The sequence below is a fragment of the Panthera tigris genome, chromosome F2, assembly GCF_018350195.1.
Source record: "Panthera tigris isolate Pti1 chromosome F2, P.tigris_Pti1_mat1.1, whole genome shotgun sequence".
NCBI lineage: Eukaryota > Metazoa > Chordata > Mammalia > Carnivora > Felidae > Panthera > Panthera tigris.
The window spans coordinates 1,216,983-1,239,325 of record NC_056676.1 but is presented as its reverse complement, the minus strand read 5'-3'; the positions used below and the strand labels follow the sequence as shown (position 1 = coordinate 1,239,325).

Genomic DNA, 22,343 nt, shown 5'->3' with positions numbered 1-22,343 from the left:
ATTCAATATTTGTTAACATGGCAATTCTGTTAAATTGATATATAAATTTAATGCGACCGCTGTCAAAATTCCAGCAAGACTTTTGTGTGTGTGTGTGCAATTTAAAATTTTCATTTTAATTATAATTTACTTAGTATAATTAGTATAATATACTCTCTGTGAGTTTTGTGTTCCAAAATCACTTGGTAAAGTTTTCTTCAATACGTAGCTGTTATACCAATTAGTTGGGTATGCTTATTTTAATTATCAGATTTTAGAAATGTTTATGTTTTTTCTTTTGATTTAATTTTCTTTTTGAACATGTAAAACATTTACATGATTTGAAGGTCATATCTGTATAACGAACTATATTCAGGAGTCTTATTTCTGTCTCTGTCCCCTCTCTTATTCCTTTTTACCTCCCTTTTTTTCTATCTCATGTCTTCTACAGATCACTACATGTTGGTACCAAGAGATCTTCTTCAATCCTTTTTTATTTAAATAACTGTATAATTATTCACTATAGCATACGATTTTGAAGCAGCCCCCTTAGGCTCAGTCTTTTGCTGTTAAAAATAATGTCACAGTGAATAGCCATGTGTGTATGTCATTTTGTATTTTGCCAGTATGTCTTTGGAGTGGATTCCTATACGTAATTCAAAAATTAAATGCATTTGTAATCTTGCTAGCTTTTACCACATCCCTTATTTTGAGGCTGTAATTATTTGCATTCCCTCGACAATGTATGAGAGTGTCTGTCTCATCACAGTCTTGCCAACAGAGTATATTGTCAAACACTTGGATTTTTTTCCAATTATATAGGTGAGAGGGGATCTCTCAGTGTTGTTTTAGTTTATATTTCTCTTATTATGAGTGAAATAGAGCATATACTCATATATTTAGATCTCATTTGCATTTATTTTAAGTAAACTATCTGCTGGCCCATTTTTGTTCTTTTTGCTCTTTTTCCTTTTCTTTTCCTGCTCCTCTTTTTAACTTTCTGTGTAATAGTTTTAGGGCTGTGCATCTCTATTGTGCTCAGTATCAGGAAGCTCTTCAGAAGAATTTAAATCTAAGACCATGCCCAAATAAATGTTACAGAAGCCCATGTAGCATCTGTCCTGCAGCCTTACAGTTTTGTGACTGAATTACCTTCATCTAATATTTTTACTCTGGTTAACTTCGGAGTATCAGGATTTTAGAACCGGAAAAAGATTTTAATAATCATTTAGTCCTAACCTCACATTTTTATAGGTGAAGAAACTAACTGTATTCTTAGTTTATAGATTTATAGACAGAATCTTACAGATGATCATTCAAGTATCTTTCATTCCAGATAAGAACATAAAGGGCCAGATGAATGTATCTCTGTATAGGAAATATGAATGGCAGTTTGTTACTAGGAAGAGACTAGAATTTGTAAATTATGATCCATGAGATTCAAATTCTGGAATTGTGATCATCTTCAGGCCTGAGACTCTCCCATAGCCTCAGTTGTTTTCTAAACAACATCAGATTTGAAAGTAAATGAAAACTGTTCTTAATGCCTAAATTCGGCATGAAGATTTCTGGGGATGAGTATAATAATATGATTTATGTACAGATGTTTCTTGTTTTTCATGGTGTGTGTGTATATATATATATATATATATACACACACACACACACACACATATATACATATATATATATAATCTTTAAAGTTATTTTTTAATTTGTAGTCATTGGTATTTATTTTGCTTGTTTTATGTGTGGGCACTCAAAACATTTGTTCAAAGCAGGGATGTTCATATAATTTTCTTTTTTTCTTAGGAGTTCATGTGTCACACAATTAGCCCTTTTGGAAAGTGTGTACAGAATGTTCAAGAGGGATGACCTACTTTCAAATGTCACTCGCCAAGCATTTGTAGATCGCTGCCTTCTCACTCTGCTTTGGCACTGTAGCCCGAATGCCTTGATAGAATTCTTTAGCAAAATTGTGGTGGATGCCATTGATGTGTTGAAGTCTAGATTTACAAAGGTATTGTACATCTGTTATTAAATGTACTATTAAATTTTTTTTAGTGTTTCATTTATTATTCTTGAAAGTAAGACAGAGTGTGAGCAGGGGAGGGAGAGAGAAAGAGAGGGAGACACAGAATCTGAAGCAGGCTCCGTTCTCTGAGCTGTCAGTACAGAGCCTGATGTGGGGCTCAAACTTATGAACCGTGAGATCGTGTCCTAAGCTGAAGTTGGTCACTTAACCAACTGAGCCACCCAGGCGCCCCTTAAATTGACTATTAATAAGAATTGATAAATCTCCTTGGCTGGTGTTCTTAAAAACTTCCATATGTTCAGTCAGAAGATCTCTGTTGCTCAAGGAGCATTACTTCAACAGTTTGGTAACAACTTGTAGTTACATGGGATCTGTGTTAGTTTCCTGCGGGTGCTATAACAAATTACCGCCACCATGGTGTAGAACAACAAAAACTTATTCTCTCATAGTTCTGCAGGCCAGAAATCAATTTCCTCGGGCTGAAATCAAGGTGTTGCAAGGCTCCGGAGGCCCTGAGGGAAAATCCGTTCTTTGCCTCTTCCAGCTTCTGGCAGCTGCCAGCATTCCGTGGCTTGTGGCCACATCACTCCTCTCCCTCCTTCTGTGGTCACATTACCTCCTCCTTTTCTGTCTAATTTCTCTCTGCATGTGTTGTGTTGAGGACCCACTTGGATGATCTCCCCATCTCAAGATCCTTTACTTGATTTCATCTGTATAGTCCTTTTTTGTCATATAAGGTAACATTCATGGTTTCAGTGATTAAAATGTGGGTATTTGTATGTGGATATTATCCAGCCGAATACAGTCCACCTGCACCAAATGTTCCCTCTTGCAAAATACATTTATCCCATCCCAACATCCCCCAAAGTCTAAATGCATTATAGCATCAACTTTTAGGTCCAAGGTTGCATCTGAATATCATCAGCTCAGAGTCCTTTTTCATCATTCAAATCATATGAATCAGGTATGGGTGGGATTCTGGGTATGATCCATCATGGGGCAAAATTCTTTCCATTTGTGGACCTGTGAAACTAGAAAACAAATCATTTGTTTTTCTTGCCTGTAGAATTCAGGGATTATAACAGCCTTTTTTCATTTCATTTTGTCTCTGTCCCTTTCAGTCCAAGCTGGTGGTGTTTCTTCTGGTATGACATTCTCAAAAACTCTGTAGCTCTCCTATGTATGCCTTAGAGGTTTACTAACAGGAGAGTCCTCCACAGATCTTTGCTGGATAATTCCATCTCTGTTCCTGGTTCTGATGAAATAATTGAGGGCATCCATGAGTCCCATGCTTAATTTCTTTAGCAGTAGTCCAAGATTGTCCAGCTACACCCTTGTTGTCTTTGGAGCCACTTTTTTTAACAGTGAATCTCCTAATGTTAGCATCTTTTACAGTCTGGATAAGCTGAGAATTTCTCAAATCAAGTTTTGGTTCTTTTTGCCCAGCAGTTCCTAACTCAATTTATCTCTTGACCCTCACATTTTATTTTAAGCAGCAAAGAAGAAAGGGGGGAGCACCTTCTAAAAATTTGCTTGGAAATTTTTAGTTAAATATTCAAGTGCATGGCTTGTAAGTTCTGCTGTGTGTGCAGGCATAGAACACTATTTAGCTAAGTTTTCTGCCACTGTATTACAAGGATCTCCTTTCCTTCAGTGTCAAAAAATATGTTCTTTATTTCCTTCTGAGACCTCACCAGCAGCTACTTTAACATCCATATTTATACCAAAGATGTGTTTATGATGATTGAGATGTTCCCTAAGACAATTTGGTTTTGCTAGCATGCTTTTTCACTTCCTTCTGAGCCCTCACCAGCAATGCCTTCAGTGCTGGTATTTCTACCAGCAGTCTCTGCAGGCAGTTTAGGCTTTTTCTGTCATGCATGGCAAATTTCTTTCAGCCTCTACCCATCATCCAATTCCAAAGTCACTTTCATATTTTTGGCATTTGTTACAGGAGATTAAACTCTTAATGCCAAAATGTGTGTTATTTCCTGAATCTTCAAGTAATAAATTACCATAAGCTTGGTGGCTTAGAACAACAGAAATTTATTCTCTCCCAGTTTTGGAGGCCAGAAGTCCAAAATTAGTTTTACTGACCTAAATTTATGGTGTTGTCATGGCCACGCTTGCCCCTGTGGCTCTGAGTGTCTACTTCCTGTCTCCTCCAGCTTCTGGTGGCTGCTGGCATTCCTTGTATGTGGCTGTGTCACTCTGACCTCTAATTCTGTCATCACATTGCCTTTTCCTTTCTGTCTCATCCCTTTATGTATCCTCTTATACAGTTACATATGATTTCATCTAGGGCCCACATGACCAATCCAAAATTGTCACCCAATCTCAAGATCCTTAACTTAATCACATTTGCAAAGTCCTTTTTTTTGCCTTGTGAGAACTCATAGGTTCTGGGAGTTAGGACTTGGATACCTTTAGGAAATACCATAAATAGTTGAAAATCTTGTTTTTTAATACATTGAGGTTTCACCTGTTGTCATCATGACTTTGATAAGATTTTGTGCAAAAGTCCTATATTGATGCCCTAAGTTCTCTATTTGGATATTATGTGTTATTTCCTGCCACATTCAACGTAACACATCAGTATGCCCATGTTTCTGACCCTTGGCAGTCTCCTATTGAAGTGATTCAACATGTTTGTTAAAATTATTTTCTATGTAAAGAGCATTGAGTATTAAATTGAACATTTGATATATTAAAAAACTATTTTTCTTGTTTGATGAGACCAAAGACAATTACTTGTTACTTTTCCTTAGCTAAATGAATCTACCTTTGATACTCAAATCACCAAGAAGATGGGCTGTTACAAGATCCTAGATGTGATGTATTCTCGTCTTCCAAAAGATGATGTTCACTCGAAGGAGTCTAAAATTAATCAGGTTTTCCATGGTTCATGTGTTACAGAAGGAAGTGAACTTACAAAGACACTTATTAAGTAAGATTTTTAGTTAATTTGGGGTTGTATTTGATTCGTTAATATTTTTGATGCATGTATTTTATTCATGTATATAATGTGAATAAATGTTTATTTAAATATGAGTTTTTATGGTTTTCTTGGTTTTTTTCTTGTGCACAAACTACTTAGGTGTACTTTAATTTAGCAGGTTATGGGTAACGTGTTTTATCCTATACTCATCTTTTATAAGGAATAAAACTTCTCTTCTTTTATTGTTTTTTCCTACCATTTTCCTCCCTTAATAGGTTGATATATTTTTAGTGGCATGTTTTACAGCACGAAGGGATTTATGTATTTTATTTTTCCTGACCTCCATTTGAAATTAAAGGAATATTGCATGTTTAAGCAGGTTTTCTGTAAAATACAAAGCAGTCCAATACATTTTCTCTAAAAGTGGCCTTCTCACGAAGTTCCCTCTTAGTTAATATTGACACAGACATTGCCAGGCCTCATTTGCCTTTCCCAAGCAAGCTGTTCCGTACTGTCCTCTTACCCGCACCCTTCTTTTACCTCCTCGGGGAATGATGTGCCCGGCATCCATTCATCTGCACTAACGAGACTTGGGCGTCCTGTTTTATTTCCCTTCATCTTCATCTCTCCGGCCTGCATGTCCACCCTGTCAGTCATCACATCGGGCGGGGGTTATCTGCTCAGCGCTCCCAAGACTGGTGCCCTTTTCTCATCCTCCTTCCTTCACCTAGAGTTGTAGCGTCTGGTGTTCTCTGGGGAACCACTGCGGTGTAGTCTCCTTCTCAGTTATTCTCCCCGTTCCCGGGCTTGTCTCTATCAGTTCTGTCTGTGCTGCTGCTAGTCTGATAATACCTCTGCAGTGTGAACCTGACTGTTTCATCCTCCTACCTGAAACACTTCAAAAGAACCTCATCTTCAGTAGCAGGGGCCAGCAAACTTTTCCTGTAAATGTCCCACTCGATAGTAACTATTTTCAGGTTTGCAGGCTATATGGTCTCTTGCAACTACTGCAGTGTACTGGGAAAGCCGTCATGAACAATGTGGAAACGAAGGGGCGTGGCTGTGTTCTGACAACACTGTTTTCAAAAGTAGTTGGCCACCTGGGCATTGTTTGGAGATCGCATTATGCAGAATTCACTCCGGGCTCCTTAGCGTGGCAGGCGAGCTCTTCCGGGAACGACCGCCTCTCCACCTTCGGCTCACTGCCAGGCACTGCCAGTTCCCACCTCATCTTCTGAACACGCAGTGTGGCTTGTGCCTGGCTGGAAGTGACACTCTTCTCTCTGCTCATAATCCTCGCATAACTTAGAAATCAAAATTCGGTTCCGATAATTTCTCTTAAAACCTTTGTTGGCTCTTTCGCCTGGGTTACTGTCCATCTTCCTTGTTTCCATGTCTTAACTTACCGTGCTTGTTGCTGTTGCTGTTGCTGTGCATACCACAGTGTGGTGAAATCCCCAGGCACTGTCTTCCCTCGAGGTGTGCGTGAATATAGTGACTTGCTTGACTTTTATTTTTGGTACCTGGTACTGTGCTGGGCGCAAACCTGACACTCGGAAAAGGCTAAACTGAATTGAGATCCTGTTGTCGGGCATTGTTGAGCTCTAGCAATGATCTCCCTGTTAGGTGAATTGATTTTTCACCTGGGTCTACTCTGCAGATTGTGCTACGATGCATTTACAGAGAACATGGCGGGTGAGAATCAGTTGCTAGAGAGGAGAAGACTGTACCATTGTGCTGCGTACAACTGTGCCATTTCTGTTATCTGCTGTGTCTTCACCGAATTAAAATTTTACCAAGGTTTTCTGTTGAGTGAAAAACCTGAAAAGGTAGGCTTCTGAAATTTTCACTGTTGCTGCCATTGTAGGATTGCAAGTTAGATTATATGAATTAAAATTGTATCATAATTTGCACCTTCTTATAATATTAAAGATGTAGTTCTTTGAGTTCTGTATATATGTATTTTAAAGCCAAAATGCTTCCCCATGAATTATAAGTAGCGTTAACTCTATAGTAGCATCAGCAATAACAATTTCCACTATTCAGATATTTTTATTACGACTTTTTGGATTTACAGAACTTGCTTATTTTTGAAAATCTGATTGACCTGAAACGCTGCTACACATTTCCTGTAGAAGTTGAGGTGAGTCAAATCTTTAATGGTGTTCCTAAGTTTAAAAAATTTACCAAGAGCTTATAGAAGAAAAAGCAATATGTTATGATGAACAAAAACTCCCAGTATCAAGTCTGCTTTGAACTATAAAATCTGGTAGTTTAATGTAGTTCAGCCTCTCAGGCACCTATAAAAACATGATCATAACTCGACTTTTTGCTCTTTTAGCTAGTAAAGGATAGAAAATGACAATAAAAGGAGCTGGGAGGACATATGCCAGCAGTGTTTTGCTGAGTTAATTTATCTGTTCAGTGAAATTGAGATCCATCCAGATACAGAATTATAACGCTCTGGCCCTGCTTGGGTGATTTGGCAGGATAATGGGGGTGCTGTGAGCTGACGTCATGTGGATAAGTGGAAAACTTGCTGTGGCAAACGTGACAAGCTTGATTTTAGCCAAGCTGAGTTTGACACGCCAACCTCAGCGATTGGTAGGAGATTGTCACTGCAGCTTTTCACAGCCCATTGGAAATGGGAATTGGGCGGGCAGAGTGCCAGAGCTCTGGGTTGTCTGGGTCAGGAACTATCATTCATGTTCACCTGCCTGGCTGCTGACCTCGACCACATCTAAGTCGTTCATGAGTTCATGTAAATGGTTGCTTCCTGCCTTGTGCCCTTTTGGAACAAGACTGGGAACTTTTCTCAAGGTGTAACACTGTTCAAAGAACTAAAAATCCAAAAAATAATAGCACTAGTGTATTAAGCATTCAGACACTTGGTATATGTCACTTCTAAACTTTGCAACAGCACTGTGAGGTGCTATGATATACCATAACCATGCAGTTGAGGAAACTGAGCTCGTAAGTAAAATACAGACTGTTAGTAATTTGGGCTGCCACATCTTAGCCCACCCTGGGTCCCCAAGCAATTTGGCAAAAAAATTATTTTTGCAGGTTGGCAAAGTTTTATTTATTTTTAAATGCTTATTTATTCATTTTGAGAGAGAGAGGGAGCACGAGCAGGGGCACAGAGAGAGAGTCCAAGTAGGCTCTGCACTATCAGCACAGAACCCGACTCGGGGCTTGATCTCAGGAACCGCAAGATAATGACCTCAGCTAAAATCGAGTTGGATGCTTAACCAGCTGAGCACCCAGGTGCCTCAAAAAATTAATTTTTAAACAAGACTTTTATCAAATTTACTTTTTAAAAAGTATCCACAAAGAAATACAGGTGAGTGCCCTTAAGGAATGCTTTTCCCACAGATTCTCACAGAACCCCACTGAGGCAATTGCTACTAAACTAGAAAATCGTGATCAGGATTTTACAAAGTTTAAAGTGGTGTATTTGTTTTGCCTGATAGGTTCCTATGGAAAGAAGGAAAAAGTACATTGAAATTAGGAAAGAAGCCAGGGAAGCAGGAAATGGGGATTCAGGTAGGTTGTTTTTAAAAGATGAGAAAGATTCTAATAGTTGGTATTTGTTACGTAAATAAAAAATATTTTAAGTACACCAAAACATTGAAATAGAGTTTGAAAAGGTTTTAAGTGGCAAGTAGAATTTTACTTTGAAAGAAATTTAATCAGCTAAACTTTTACCTATGTAGAAAGATCTCAGAATGGCCAAAGAGGGCTGAGAAATGGTATGCTTTTTCTTAAAAGTGCAAGATTGGTTGATAGTTATCTATGTTTGTATATGGACTATGTCTGTATGTTGTTTAAATACATTCAGGAATCTGTGTTAAAATACAGATCTCATCCTGCCATTCCTCTGCTCCAAACCTCTGTCAGCTCCCACTTCCCTGAAGACAGAGCTGCCTAAGACCCCTGACCCACCTGCTGCCCCCCTGCTACTCTCCTGCTCACTCTGCTCCAGTAGCACTGCCCCCCTGCCTGTACCTGTAGGCACCGGGCTCCTTTTGGCCCCAGGGCATTTGCACATGATGTTTCCTCAGCCTAGAATAATCTTGGTCCCAGATATCAGCGTTTTGTTTAATGCCAGCCTTTGAAGGAAGTTGTCCTGGCTTCCTGTTATAAAATTATCTGTCTCTTGCTCCACATGCTCCCTGTTTCATTTTTTTGCTTAATTTTTCTTCATATCTTTTTTTTTTCCTGACTTGAGGATAAATTTTGGACCAGTTTTGTAAATTCTTTACATTTGTGAATTGGTTGTTTTTCAGTAGTATCTTTTCCCACATTTATGTTCGACTTTTTATGCAGAATGTACCCCGTCAAAATTTTAACTGCAAAGAAATTCTGTTAACATCATATTCAAAAATTGTATGTGGTTTAACTTAATTTCTTTGTCCATGACAGTACAGAATAACCGCTCACTAATGACAAAAGCAGGAGGAGGTGTCTCTTCCCCATTTCCTTTTTGCTTTGTTAATCTGGATTATCAGTGGAGAATCACAGGATTGATAAAAGCCTTAGTTAACACAGTCTTTTAATTTTATTAATATCATTTGAGCTTAGAGAAATACATTTTTTACTAATTTGAATAAATGTATTTTGTTCTTTATATCTTAGGTGGCCCTCATTATATATCTTCCTTGTCGTATTTGGCAGACAGCAGCCTGAGTGAGGAAATGAGTCAATTTGATTTCTCAACTGGAGTTCAGAGCTATTCATACGGTTCCCAAGACCCTAAATCTACCACTGGTCATTTTCGGAGACGGGTGATCACATGTCACATATTAAAAAATATTGTTGGCATTTATAAAGGAATGGGGCTTCATACTTAGGGGAAACTAGTTCTGTGTCAGTAGTCCTCAGAGAATAGCGTGCGGAGAATTTTCCAAGATCTGAGTCCCAGCTTTCCATCCTCTAGACTCAGCAATTGGATTTTGTCAGTACAGGAAAGAAAGCTGTCTGCAAGGGCTGATTCACAGTAACCAGTGTCCATGAGATTACTGTTTTAAATCAGAACTGCATTTAAGGGTTTCCAGTGAGAGAGACGACTACCATACTCAGAGGTCTTGCTGGTAGGACTGTTGCATTCTCTCTCTACAGAAAACGAAGAAGCTGTTTGAATACTTGATGTTATCTAACTGAGATAACTGAATGCATCTGTATTCACAGATAATAGCTTGACCTCGTAAACAGACAGGAAACTTGTAGGTACACAGACACCTGTGCACCTACACAGACACACACATGTGTACATATGTGTAAAAGCAGGAGTTCCACGGATACATCTGATTCCTGTCCAGGGTTCATTCAAGTTTTTTTCCCTTTCCAGTTTCTTTGATATGCACTAACTTCTTTCTCTCAACCCCTTTTCTTTCCTCTATACTGATGTCCTCCCGGAGTGGGTCCTGAACCACAGGCGGGCACCTCACTCTCTCCTTCTCCATCCCCAGACATTGCCAGGCAGCTCTTGTCCCCTCTGGTCTGCCCAGCGGCTTTTTGCCCGAGGAGGGTGGGAGCAGTGCAGCGTTTTTGAAGTTGAGTTTGTACCTTACGTTGCCACTTGGGTTGGCTTCTCTCTTTTTTAATGACTGTTTCAAAGAGGAGCCATTCATTAGTTCTTTCACCTAGATTATGTCATACATCTCTGCTGGGCAATAAAAGAGTGTGACTTTGTTCTGTTATGACCACACTGGCTAGTGAGACTCCTCTTTTGTGAACAGGCCATTTACATTGAGGCATCTTGGGTTCAATCCTCGTGCCTTCAGTTTGATCGCATGACTGAGTCCTAGTTCAGATGTATCTAGTCCTTGTGAGCAGCATCTTGATATACAATAATTTTTACTGAAAAACATGTTGAGTAGATCTGAATGCAGTCAAATATTGTAACTCCTTTGACACCTTACCAAGTATATGGAAAAAGGGACATTAAGATTATTCTAATTGATTTTTGTGGCTGATTGAATGTGGTTTTTTCTTGTCTCTTATAAACCTGATAGTGTGTAAAATTTACTGTTTCAGTGCTCATTTAGCACTGTTCCTAGTAGAACATAACATCACTTCCTGTCATTTCTAAAACCCCCAGTTTATAGAAATTATCCATTGTCTTTGGGAGGAAAGAGACCATACCCACAATGGTTATAAGAAGACTCCTTTTCCAAATACTGTACATCTTTGGGAAGTGATGTTCTGAAATAGTTCCTGCTACCAGGGCAGACAGAATTACAGAATTATGTAGGGCCATTTTATTCCTCTTTCTACCCAGTTTCTGTAAGCACTTTAACTGTCTAAAAATTTCTTCTTGGGATTTCTCAAATCTTTCTTTTCTGAAAATTATCTTCCTGGGAAATATCCAGATAAATTGTTCAGCTGTGTGTGTGTGTGTGTGTGTGTGTGTGTAAAATTTACTATGTATATAAAACCTCAATTCATTACATTTATAAAATAATTATCTCTGCTGTAATTTCTAAGAGAATTTTAGGGTCAACAATGGTTTAAAAATTTTGTTCTTTTATTAAAGTATCAAAGCAAATTAAGGACTTTATGAAGTTTTTCAGAGAAAAACTCATTTTCAGTTTACTGAGAAAAGAAATGTTGGTAAAAGTTTATCTTAAAATTATGTGTCAGTAGCTCCACATTCTCCATAACATGGCAACTAAGAATCATGGAGACTATTGTTCTCAAGATATTGAGCATTCTTGGGCCTCCTAGACAGAAACATTTGGAAAGATCTTTGTGTTTGTACAAAGCAACACATGTCTGCATGGATGCTATAACCTGAGCATGACCCCCAAGGAGATCTCTCCCCATGAGGAGATCAGAGGAGAATTATGTATCTATAACTTAAGGAAGATATGAGGTCCTGTAATTTTTTCTAAGTTGTTTAATAAGAAAACCTAACAAGTATATTTGATATTATTACCCAAGTATCATTGTTACCTAAGTGTGTGTTTTGTGATATTGCCCCCAAAGTCAGAATATCACATGCACTGAAATTTTATTTATTATTTTTAATTTTTTATTTATTTTAGAGAGAGAAAGAGCACAAGTGGGGGAGAGGGGCAGAGGGAGAGAGCGATAGAATCCCAAGCAGGTTCCACACTCAGTGTGGAGCCTGACAGAGGGCTTGATCCCATGACCCTGGGATCATGACCTGCACTGAAATCAAGAGTTGGATGCTCAACCGACTGGCCCACCGACCCAGAGGCCCCTGTATACTAAAAATCTAACAGTGTACTCTGCATCATCAGATTCTTCCCTTTTCCTAGGATTATAAAGGTCCCGTGATCCAAGATGCTGTCCTGGAGTTAGAAATGGATGAGCTTAATCAACACGAATGTATGGCAACCATGACAGCCCTGATTAAGCACATGCAAAGAAATCAGATCCTACCTAAAAGAGAAGAGGTTTGTTTCTGCTAATCTGATGGTGTCTCATTTAATACTGTTTATTGCTATCACAGTAAGAATGAACACTTAATATCAAATACCAAATTCTGTATCTAATAAACGTGATTTTTGTTGCTTGTGTCTTAAATTTTTTAAACAATTTTAATGTTTATTTATTTATTTTGAGAGAGACCAGAGGAGGGGCAGAGAGAGAGAGGGAGAGAGAGAATCCTAAGCAGGCTCCATGCTGTCAGCACAGAGCCAGACATGGGGCTTGATCTAACGAACCCTGAAATCGTGACCTGAGCTGAAGTCAAGAGTCAGATGCTTGACTGACTGAGCCGCCCAGGAGCCTCTTGTTACTCGTCTCTTATTTTGTCATCTCATAATATCGAAGTGTGAAGTTATTTTATTCCACTTTTTAAGGTAACTTTGAATGGATTATTTCAGGGTTCGGTGCCAAGCAGTCTTCCCCCTTGGATGAAATTTCTTCATGACAAACTAGGAAATCCATCAGTATCATTAAATATCCGTCTCTTCTTAGCCAAGCTTGTTATTAATACAGAAGAGGTAAGTAATTTATTATTTCTTTAAAAGTTCTTTGCAGTTTTATGTATGTACTTAAAACTCCTAATAAAGAAATGATGTAAAGGAACAGAGCATGACATTTTTGTTCGCTGAACAAATTTGTTCAACATCAATCTTTTAATCATTTTTTCAACTTGAAAATTAAATTTTATTGTGTTAGAAATGATCTTTTTATAAAGCACATGTGTTGGCACTTTCTAATGGGTTCCAGCCTAATTAGTTTATAGGAGCAAAAATGGTGAAAATATTCCTATTAATGATATTTGAAAAAGACCCGACTTTTAGATAATTGCTGAATTTATCAGTTGGTTTATGTATAGCACCACATCAGGGGAGACTTCTTCCACCGGTGGCAGTTAGGGAAGAGAGCCCTTGAGTGACGTGAAAAGTGCAGTGGGAATTTATATTCTGTGTAGAAAGAACACTGTGGGCAGAGACGGCCTCTGACAGAGCCAGACATGTCTCCATTGACAGCACAGACCATGGGCACACGGTCCAGAGAAGTGTGGCCACATGGCTTGGGCGGGTGAGCTAGGCCAGGTCATCAGGATTCATGTAGAGGGTGCAGCTCATTTGTTGAGCAATAAGGAGCCACTGATGGGTGCCAGGTGGAATGATGTGATCCACGTTGCTCCATACAAAGTCCTTTTGGGCAGCACTGCAAATTGAAGGGCTGCAGCAGGGCCCGTGTTCCCCAGGGTCACACCTGATTTCTAGCTCCCAGGGCTGCTGTAACAGTGGAACCACAGACCGGGTGGCTTAAACAACAGAAACTGATTGCCTCATGGTTCTGAAAGCCAGAAGCCTGAGATCAAGGTGTTGGTGGGGATGGTTCCTTTTGAGGGCTGGGATTGAGAATCTGTTCCAGGCCTCTCTTCCAGTTTATGGTGGCCTCAGGCATTTTTTTTTTTTTTTCCAGCACATAGATGCTATTTTTCTTGAGTCTTCACATTGGCTTTCCTCTCTGCATCTGTCTCAGTATGTACAAATTTTCCCTTTTAATAAGGACATTGTCATTGGATTAGAGCCCATCCTAATGACCTCTCCTAACTTGATAATCTTTAGAGACCCTATTTCTAAATCAGGTCACATTTATAGATGTTGAGAATTAGTACTTCAGTATCCTTTTGGAAGACACAGAACAACCCATAACGCTTGGGGTCACACGTGATTTCTAGCTCATGTTCCTGAGTGCTGACTTGATGGCTACCAGAAAGGGAGCTGGTGTCTTTATTTCTGGGTCATTTCTTGGTAGCCTGGGAGTGGGTAAGCAGGTTGGCAAGGAAGCATGCTGAACTTGTTCACACATGTGGATGTGAGTTGCCTCTGAGACATCACTGAGAGATTTCCTGGGGTGTTGTGCGTGTCGGAGGCTCAGGAGTGACTAGGGGAAGGGTTTGCAAAAGATGTTCCAGAGGCTCCGTTGTCTTACAGAAGAAAAGATTAGAACTTGCGTTTACATTTATTATTAAAATTTCAACATTTATGTATTTTCTTTATTGATATATTTTTAAGTTTTTATTTAGATTCCAGTTAGCATACAGTGTAATATTAGTTTCAAGTGTAGAATTTAGTGATTCAGCACTTAAATACAGCACCCAGTGCTCATCACAAGGGCCCTTCTTAATATGCTTCACCTATTTAACCCATCCTCCCCGCCCCCCCCACCTCCCCTCTGGTAACCCTCAGTTTGTTCTCTGTAGTTAAGAATCTATTTCTTGGTTTCTTCCCTTTTCCACCCCCCAAGTTTTGTGGGGTTTTTTTCTTAAATTCCACACATGAGTGAAATCATATGGCATATATCTTTCTCTGACTAAATTATTTCACTTAGCATATTACTCTCTAGCTCCGTCCCCCTTGTTGTAAATGGCAAGATTTCATTCTCTTTTATAGGTGAGTTTTATACACACACACACCCCCCATCTTCTTTACCCATTCATCAATTGATGGACACTTGAGCTGCATGTATTTCTTGGCTGTTGCAGATAATGCTGCTAGAAACATCAGCGTGCACGTATCCCTTTGTTTGGGTTTTTTTGTTTGTTTGTTTTTGGTTTTGTTGTCTTAAGTAGGCTTCAAACCCAGTGTGGAGCCCAGTGCGGGGCTTGAACTCATGACCCTGAGGGTCAAGACTTGAACCAAGGTCAAAAGTCAGATGCTTAACCAACTGAGCCACCCAGGAGCACCTGCATATATCCCTTTGATTTAGTGTTTTCATAGTCTTTAGTTAAATACCCAGTAGTGCAATTGCTGGATCATAGGGTAGTTAGTTCTATTTTTCATATTTTGAGGAACCTCCATACTGTTTTCCAGAGTGGCTGCACCAGTTTGCATTCCCACCAAAAGTGTAAGAGAGTTCCCCTTGCTCCCCATCCTCTCCAACATTTGTTTCCTTTTTGTTGTTTTTTAATGTTTATTTATTTATTTATTTGAGAGAGAGAGAGAGAGAGAGCATGTGTGAGCTAGGGAGAGGGAATCCTAAGCAGGCTTTGTGCTGTCAGCTCAGAGGCAGACATGGGACTCGATCCCACGAACCGTGAGATCATGATCTGAGCTGAAACCAGGAGTCAGACTCTTAACCAACAGAGCCACCCAGGCACCCCTCTGTGTTGTTAACTTTAGCCATTGTGACTGGTGTGAGGTGATATGTCATTGTAGTTTTGACTTGTACTTCCCTGATTGATGAGTGATGTTGAGCATCTTTTCATGTGTCTGCCGGTCTTCTGTAGATTTCCTTTGGAAAAAAAGCCTATTCATGTCTTCTGTCTATTTTTTAACTGGCTTATTGTTTTTTTGGGTGAATTTGAGAAGTTCTTATAGACTTTGGATTCTAGCCCTTTATCAGATAGGTCATTTGCAAACCTCCATTCTGGAAGTTGCCTTTTAGGCATAGGTTGCCTCAACAAAGCTAAAAGGCAACCTTTGGAATGGGAGATAATTGTAAATGACATAGCTGGTATCTAAAGTCTATAAAGAACTTCTCAAAAAACAACCCATTTAAGAAGTGGGCAGAAGACATGAATAGACACTTTTCCAAAGAAGACATCCAAAAGGCTTTTTAGTTCTGTCGATTGTTACCTTCATCGTGCAGCAGCTTTTTATTTCAGTGAAGTCCCTGTACATTTTTGCTTTTGTTTCCCTTGCCTCTGGAGATAATATCTAGTAAGAAGTTCCTATGGCCGATGTCAGAGGTTACTGCCTATGTTCTCCTCCAGGATTTTAATGGTTTCCTGTCTCACATTTAGGTCTTATATCCATTTTGAGTTCCATTTTTGTGTATGGTGTAAGAAAGTGGTCCAGTTTCATTCTTCTACATGTTGCTGTCCAGTTTTCCCAGCACCATTTTTTTAAGAGACAGTCTTTTTCCTATTGAATATTCTTGCCTCCTTTGTCAAAGATTAGTTCGCCATATACTTGTGGGTTCATTTCTGGGTTTTCTATTCTGTTCCATTGATCTTTGTGTCTGTTTTTGTACCAGTACCATACTGTGTTAATCACTCTTTCTTTGCAATACAACTTGAAGTCCAAAATTATGATGCGTCTAGCTTTGCTTTTCTTTTTTCCAGATTGTTTTGGCTATTCAGGGACTTTTGTAGTTCCATACAGATTTTAGGATTATTTGTTCTAGCTCTGTGAAGAACGCTGGTGTTATTTTGTTAGGGATTGCACTGAACGTATAGATCACTTTGGGTAGTAACGATATTTTAACACTATTTGTTCTTCCTATCCATGAGCATGGATGGAATGTTTTTCCATTTCTTTGTGTCTTCCTCAATTTCTTTCATTAAGTTTTATAGTTTTCAGAGTACAGATCTTTTCCCTCTTCGGTTAGGTTTATTCCTGGGTATCTTGTGGGTTTTGGTACAATTGTTAGTGGGGTCAATTGCTTGATTTCTCTTTCTGCAAGTTCATTATTGGTATATAGAAATGTAACCGGTTTCTGCACACTGATTTTGTATCCTGTGACTTTACTGAATTCATTTATCAGTTCTAGCAGTTTTTTTGGTGGAGTCTTTTGTGTTTTCTATGTAGAGTATCATGTCATCTGCAAATAGTGAAAGTTTGGCTTCTTCCTTGGCTGATTTGGATGCCTTTTATTTGTTTGTGTTGTTTGAGTGCTATGGTTAGGACATTCAGTACTATGTTAAATAACAGTGGTCAGAGTAGACATCACTATCTTTTTCCTGAACATAGAGGAAAAGCTCTCAGTTTTTACCCATTGAGGATAATATTAGCTGTGGGTTTTTCATGTATGGCCTTTATTATGTTGATGTATGTTTCCTCTAACTCTACTTTGTTGAGTTTTTGTCATGAATGGATGTTGTACTTTGTCCAGTGCTTTTCTGCATCTATTCAAAGGATCATATGGTTCTTATCCTTCCCTTCATTAATGTGATGTATTACATTGATTGAGTTGTGAAAATTGAACCACCCTTGCAGCCCAGTTATAAATTTCATTTGATTGTGATGAATCACAATTTTATTGTATTGTTGAATTCAGTTTGCTGATATTTTATTGAGTATTTTTGCATCCATGTTTATCAGGGTATTGCCTTTTAGTTCTCTTTTTTAATGGAATCTTTTTCTGGTTTCAGTTAAAAATTTCAACTTTTAAACTTATTCATTTATCATACAGATCTTCCTTGACTTATGATGAAGTTATATCCCAATAAACCCAGCATAAGTTGAAGCTATCATAAGTCAAAAATGCATGTAGTACACCTACCTTGCTGAATGAACATCATAGCTTAGCCTCACCTACCTTAAACATGCTCAGAGTGTTTATGTCCATCTGTAGTTGGGTAATATCATCTAACAAAAGCCCATTTTATAATGAGGTGCTGAATATCTCATGTAATTTATTCAGTGCTGTGCTGAAAGTGAAAGCCAGAGTGGATGTATGGGTACAGGATGGTTTTAAGTGTTATCAGTTGCTCCCTCGTGATAGCATAGCTGACAGGGAGCTATGGTGCAGGTGCCGCTGCCCCTGCTCAGTGTCTTGGGGCTATCATCCCACACACTGCTGGCCCAGAAGGTAAAAGTTAAAAGTACAGTTTCTACTGAAAGTGTGCGGCTTTCATGGCATGATTAAGTCCAAAAATCTTAAGTTGAACCATCAGAAGTCAGGTACTGTCTGTAGTTTAATAATAAAGTTTGTGGAGATTGGGGGAAGATGGCGGCATAGGAGGACTCTGGGCTCACCGCGTCCTGCTGATCACTTAGATTCCACCCACACTTGCCTAAATAACCCAGAAAACCGCCAGAAGACCAGCAGAACGGAGTCTCCGGAGCCAGGCGCAGACGAGGCCCACGGAAGAGGGTAGGAAGGGCGGAGAGGCGGTGTGCGCTCCACGGACTGGCGGGAGGGAGCTGGGGCAGAGGGGTGGCCCGCCAGCCAATCAGAGCCCCGGAGTCTGGCTTGCAAAAGTGGAGGGGCCGGACGGAGTGTGTTCCGACAGCAAGAGGGACTTGACATCTGGAAGGTTATAAGCTAACAGCTCTGCTAGGAGAGCAGGAAGGCTGGAGGACAACGGAAGGGAGAGTGGCTGAGCCCCGGGACGAAAGAGCTCAGTTTGGCGGGGAACAAAGGCGCTCGCCAGCGCCATCTCCCTCGCCCATCCCCCTCGCCCATCCCCCAGCCAAAATCCCAAGGGAACCGGTTCCTGCCAGGGAACTTGCTGGCACCATGCAAACACCCAATGCTGTGCTTCTGTGGATCCATCCCTCCGGAGGGTCTGACTCCCTCCCGGTGCCGCAGGGCCCCTCCCGAAACGGATCTCTGAAGGAAAAGCGAGCTGAGCCAGCCCCTCCCGCCCCTGTGCACCTTGCCGATCCACCCCAGCTAATACGCCAGATCCCCAGCACCACAAGCCTGGCAGTGTGCAAGTAGCCCAGACGGGCCACACCACCCCACAGTGAATCCCGCCCCTAGGAGAGGAGGCACACATCAGTCTGACTGTGGCCCCAGCGGTGGGCTGGGGGCAGACATCGGGTCTGACTGCGGCCCTACCCACCAACGCAACTTATTCAAGATAGCACAGGGGAAGTGCCCCACAGTTCTGCACCACTCCAGGGACTATCCAAAATGACGAAACGGAAGAATTCCCCTCAAAAGAATCTCCAGTAAATAACGACAGCTAACGAACTGATCAAAAACGATTTAAACAATATAACAGAAAGTGAATTTAGAATAATAGTCATAAAATTAATCGCTGGGCTTGAAAACAGTATAAAGGACAGCAGAGAATCTATTGCTACAGAGATCAAGGGACTAAGGAACAGCCAGGAGGAGCTTAAAAATGCTATAAAAGCTGCAAAATAAAATGGAGACCATCACGGTTCAGATTGAAGAGGCAGAGGAGAGAAGAGGGGAACTAGAAGATAAAATTATGGAAAAGAAGCTGAGAAAAAGAGAGGTAAAAAAATCCAGGAGTATGAGGGGAAAATTAGAGAACGAAGTGATGCACTAAAGAGAATTTACGCATAATTGGTATTCCAGAGGAGGAAGAGAGAGGGAAAGGTGCTGAAGGTGTACTTGAAGAAATAATAGCTGAGAACTTCCCTGATCTGGGGAAGGAAAAAGGCATTGAAATCCAAGAGGCACAGAGAACTCCCTTCAGACGTCACTTGAATCGATCTTCTGTACAACATATCATGGGGAAACTGGCAACATACAAGGATAAAGAGAAAATTCTGAAAGCAGCTAGGGATAAACGTGCTTTAACATATAAAGGGAGACCTATAAGACTCGTGACCGATCTCTCTACTGAAACTTGGCAGGCCAGAAAGGAATGGCAGGAGATCTTCAATGTGATGAACAGAAAAAAATATGCAGCTGAGAATCCTCTATCCAGCAAGTCTGTCATTTAGAATAGAAGGAGAGATAAAGGTCTTCCCAAACAAACAAAAACTGAAGGAATTTGTCACCACTAAACCAGCCCTACAAGAGATCCTAAGGGGGATCCTGTGAGACAAAGTACCAGAGACCTCGCTACAAGCATGAAACCTACAGACATCACAATGACTCTAAACCCATATCTTTCTATAATAACACTGAATGTAAATGGACTCAATGCACCAACGAAGAGACATAGGGTATCAGAATGGATGAACAAACAAGACCCATCTATTTGCTGTCTATGAGAGACTCATTTTAGACCTCAGGACACCTTCCGATTGAGAGTGAGGGAATGGAGAACTATTTATCGTGCCACTGGAAGTCAGAAGAAAGCTGGAGTAGCCATACTTATATCCGGCAAACTAGACTTTAAATTAAAGGCTGTAACAAGAGATGAAGAAGGGCATTATATAATAATTACAGGGTCTATCCATCAGGAAGAGCTAACAATTATAAATGTCTATGTGCCGAATACAGGAGCCCCCAAATATATAAAACAATTACTCATAAACATAAGCAACCTTACTGATAAGGATGTGGTAATTGCAGGGGACTTTAACACCCCACTTACAGAAATGGATAGATCATCTGGACACACGGTCAATAAAGAAACAAGGGCCCTGAATGATACATTGGATCAGATGGACTTGATAGTTATATTTAGAACTCTGCATCCCAAAGCAACAGAATATACTTTCTTCTCGAGTGCACATGGAACATTCTCCAAGATAGATCCAATACTGGGTCACAAAACAGCCCTTCATAAGTATACAAGAATTGAAATCATATCATGCATACTTTCAGACCACAATGCTATGAAGCTTGAAATCAACCACAGGAAAAAGTCTGGAAAACCTCCAAAAGCATGGAGGTTAAAGAACACCCTACTAAAGAATGAGTGGGTTAACCAGGCAATTAGAGAAGAAATTAAAAAATATATGGAAACAAACGAAAATGAAAATACAACAATCCAAACACTTTGGGATGCAGCAAAGGCAGTCCTTAGAGGAAAATACATTGCAATCCAGGCCTATCTCAAGAAACAAGAAAAATCCCAACTACAAAATCTAACAGCACACCTAAAGGAAACAGAAGCAGAACAGCAAAGGCAGCCTAAACCCAGCAGAAGAAGAGAAATAATAAAGATCAGAGCAGAAATAAAGAATATAGAATCTAAAAAAACTGTAGAGTAGATTGACGAAACCAAGAGTTGGTTTTTTGAAAAAATAAACAAAATTGATAAACCTCTAGCCAGGCTTCTCAAAAAGAAAAGGGAGATGATCCAAATAGATAAAATCATGAATGAAAATGGAATTATTTCAACCAATCCCTCAGACATACAAGCAATTATCAGGGAATACTATGAAAAATTATATGCCAACAAACTGGACAACCTGGAAGAAATGGACAAATTCCTAAACACCCACAGTCTTCAAAAACTCAATCAGGAGGAAATAGAAAGCTTGAACAGACCCATAACCAGCAAAGAAATTGAATCAGTCATCAAAAATCTCCCAACAAATTAAAGCAGAGATAATACCTATCCTTCTCAAGCTATTCCAAGAAATAGAAAGGGAAGGAAAACTTCCAGACTCATTCTATGAAGCCAGTATTACTTTGATTCCTAAACCAGACAGAGACCCAGTAAAAAAAGAGAACTACAGGCCAATATCCCTGATGAATATGGATGTAGAAATTCTCAATAAGATACTAGCAAATCGAATTCAACAGCATATAAAAAGGATTCTTCACCATGATCAAGTGGGATTCATTCCTGGGATGCAGGGCTGGTTCAACAATCGCAAATCAATCAATGTGATACATCAATTAATAAAAGAAAAGAACCATATGATCCTGTCAATCGACGCAGAAAAGGCCTTTGCCAAAATCCAGCACCCTTTCTTAATAAAAACCCTCGAGAAAGTTGGGATAGAAGGAACATACTTAAAGATCATCAAAGCCATTTATGAAAAGCCCACAGCTAACATCATCCTCAATGGGGAAAAACTGAGAGCTTTTTCCCTGAGATCAGGAAGACGACAGGGATGCCCACTCTCACCCCTGTTGTTTAACATAGTGTTGGAAGTTCTAGCATCAGCAATCAGACAACAAAAGGAAATCAAAGGCATCAAAATTGGCAAAGATGAAATCAAGCTTTCACATTTTGCAGATGACATGATATTATACATGGAAAATCTGATAGACTCCACCAGAAGTCTGCTAGAACTGATACATGAATTTAGCAAAGTTGCAGGATACAAAATCAATGTACAGAAATCAGTTGCATTCTTATACACTAATAATGAAGCAACAGAAAGACAAATAAAGAAACTGATCCCATTCACAATGGCACCAAGAAGTATAAAATACCTTGGAATAAATCTAACCAAAGATGTACAAGATCTGTATGCTGAAAACTATAGAAAGCTTATGAAGGTAATTGAAGAAGATATAAAGAAATGGAAAAACATTCCGTGCTCATGGATTGGAAGAATAAAT

The 22,343-nt window shown here is 39.6% G+C and overlaps 1 protein-coding gene across 3 annotated transcripts in view; it reads left to right on the top strand.

The window, feature by feature from the left end:
• The window catches only part of PRKDC (protein kinase, DNA-activated, catalytic subunit), a 214,760-nt gene that overhangs the window by 97,851 nt on the left and 94,566 nt on the right, over positions 1–22,343 (top strand). For all 3 annotated transcript variants that reach the window (XM_007085581.3, XM_042972680.1, XM_042972681.1), the window contains 8 exons: positions 1,792–1,999; positions 4,783–4,961; positions 6,613–6,781; positions 7,030–7,095; positions 8,426–8,498; positions 9,591–9,739; positions 12,239–12,376; positions 12,809–12,928. In XM_007085581.3, the coding sequence (XP_007085643.2) occupies positions 1,792–1,999; positions 4,783–4,961; positions 6,613–6,781; positions 7,030–7,095; positions 8,426–8,498; positions 9,591–9,739; positions 12,239–12,376; positions 12,809–12,928 (1,102 nt within the window). The remainder of the gene's footprint in view (positions 1–1,791; positions 2,000–4,782; positions 4,962–6,612; positions 6,782–7,029; positions 7,096–8,425; positions 8,499–9,590; positions 9,740–12,238; positions 12,377–12,808; positions 12,929–22,343) is intronic.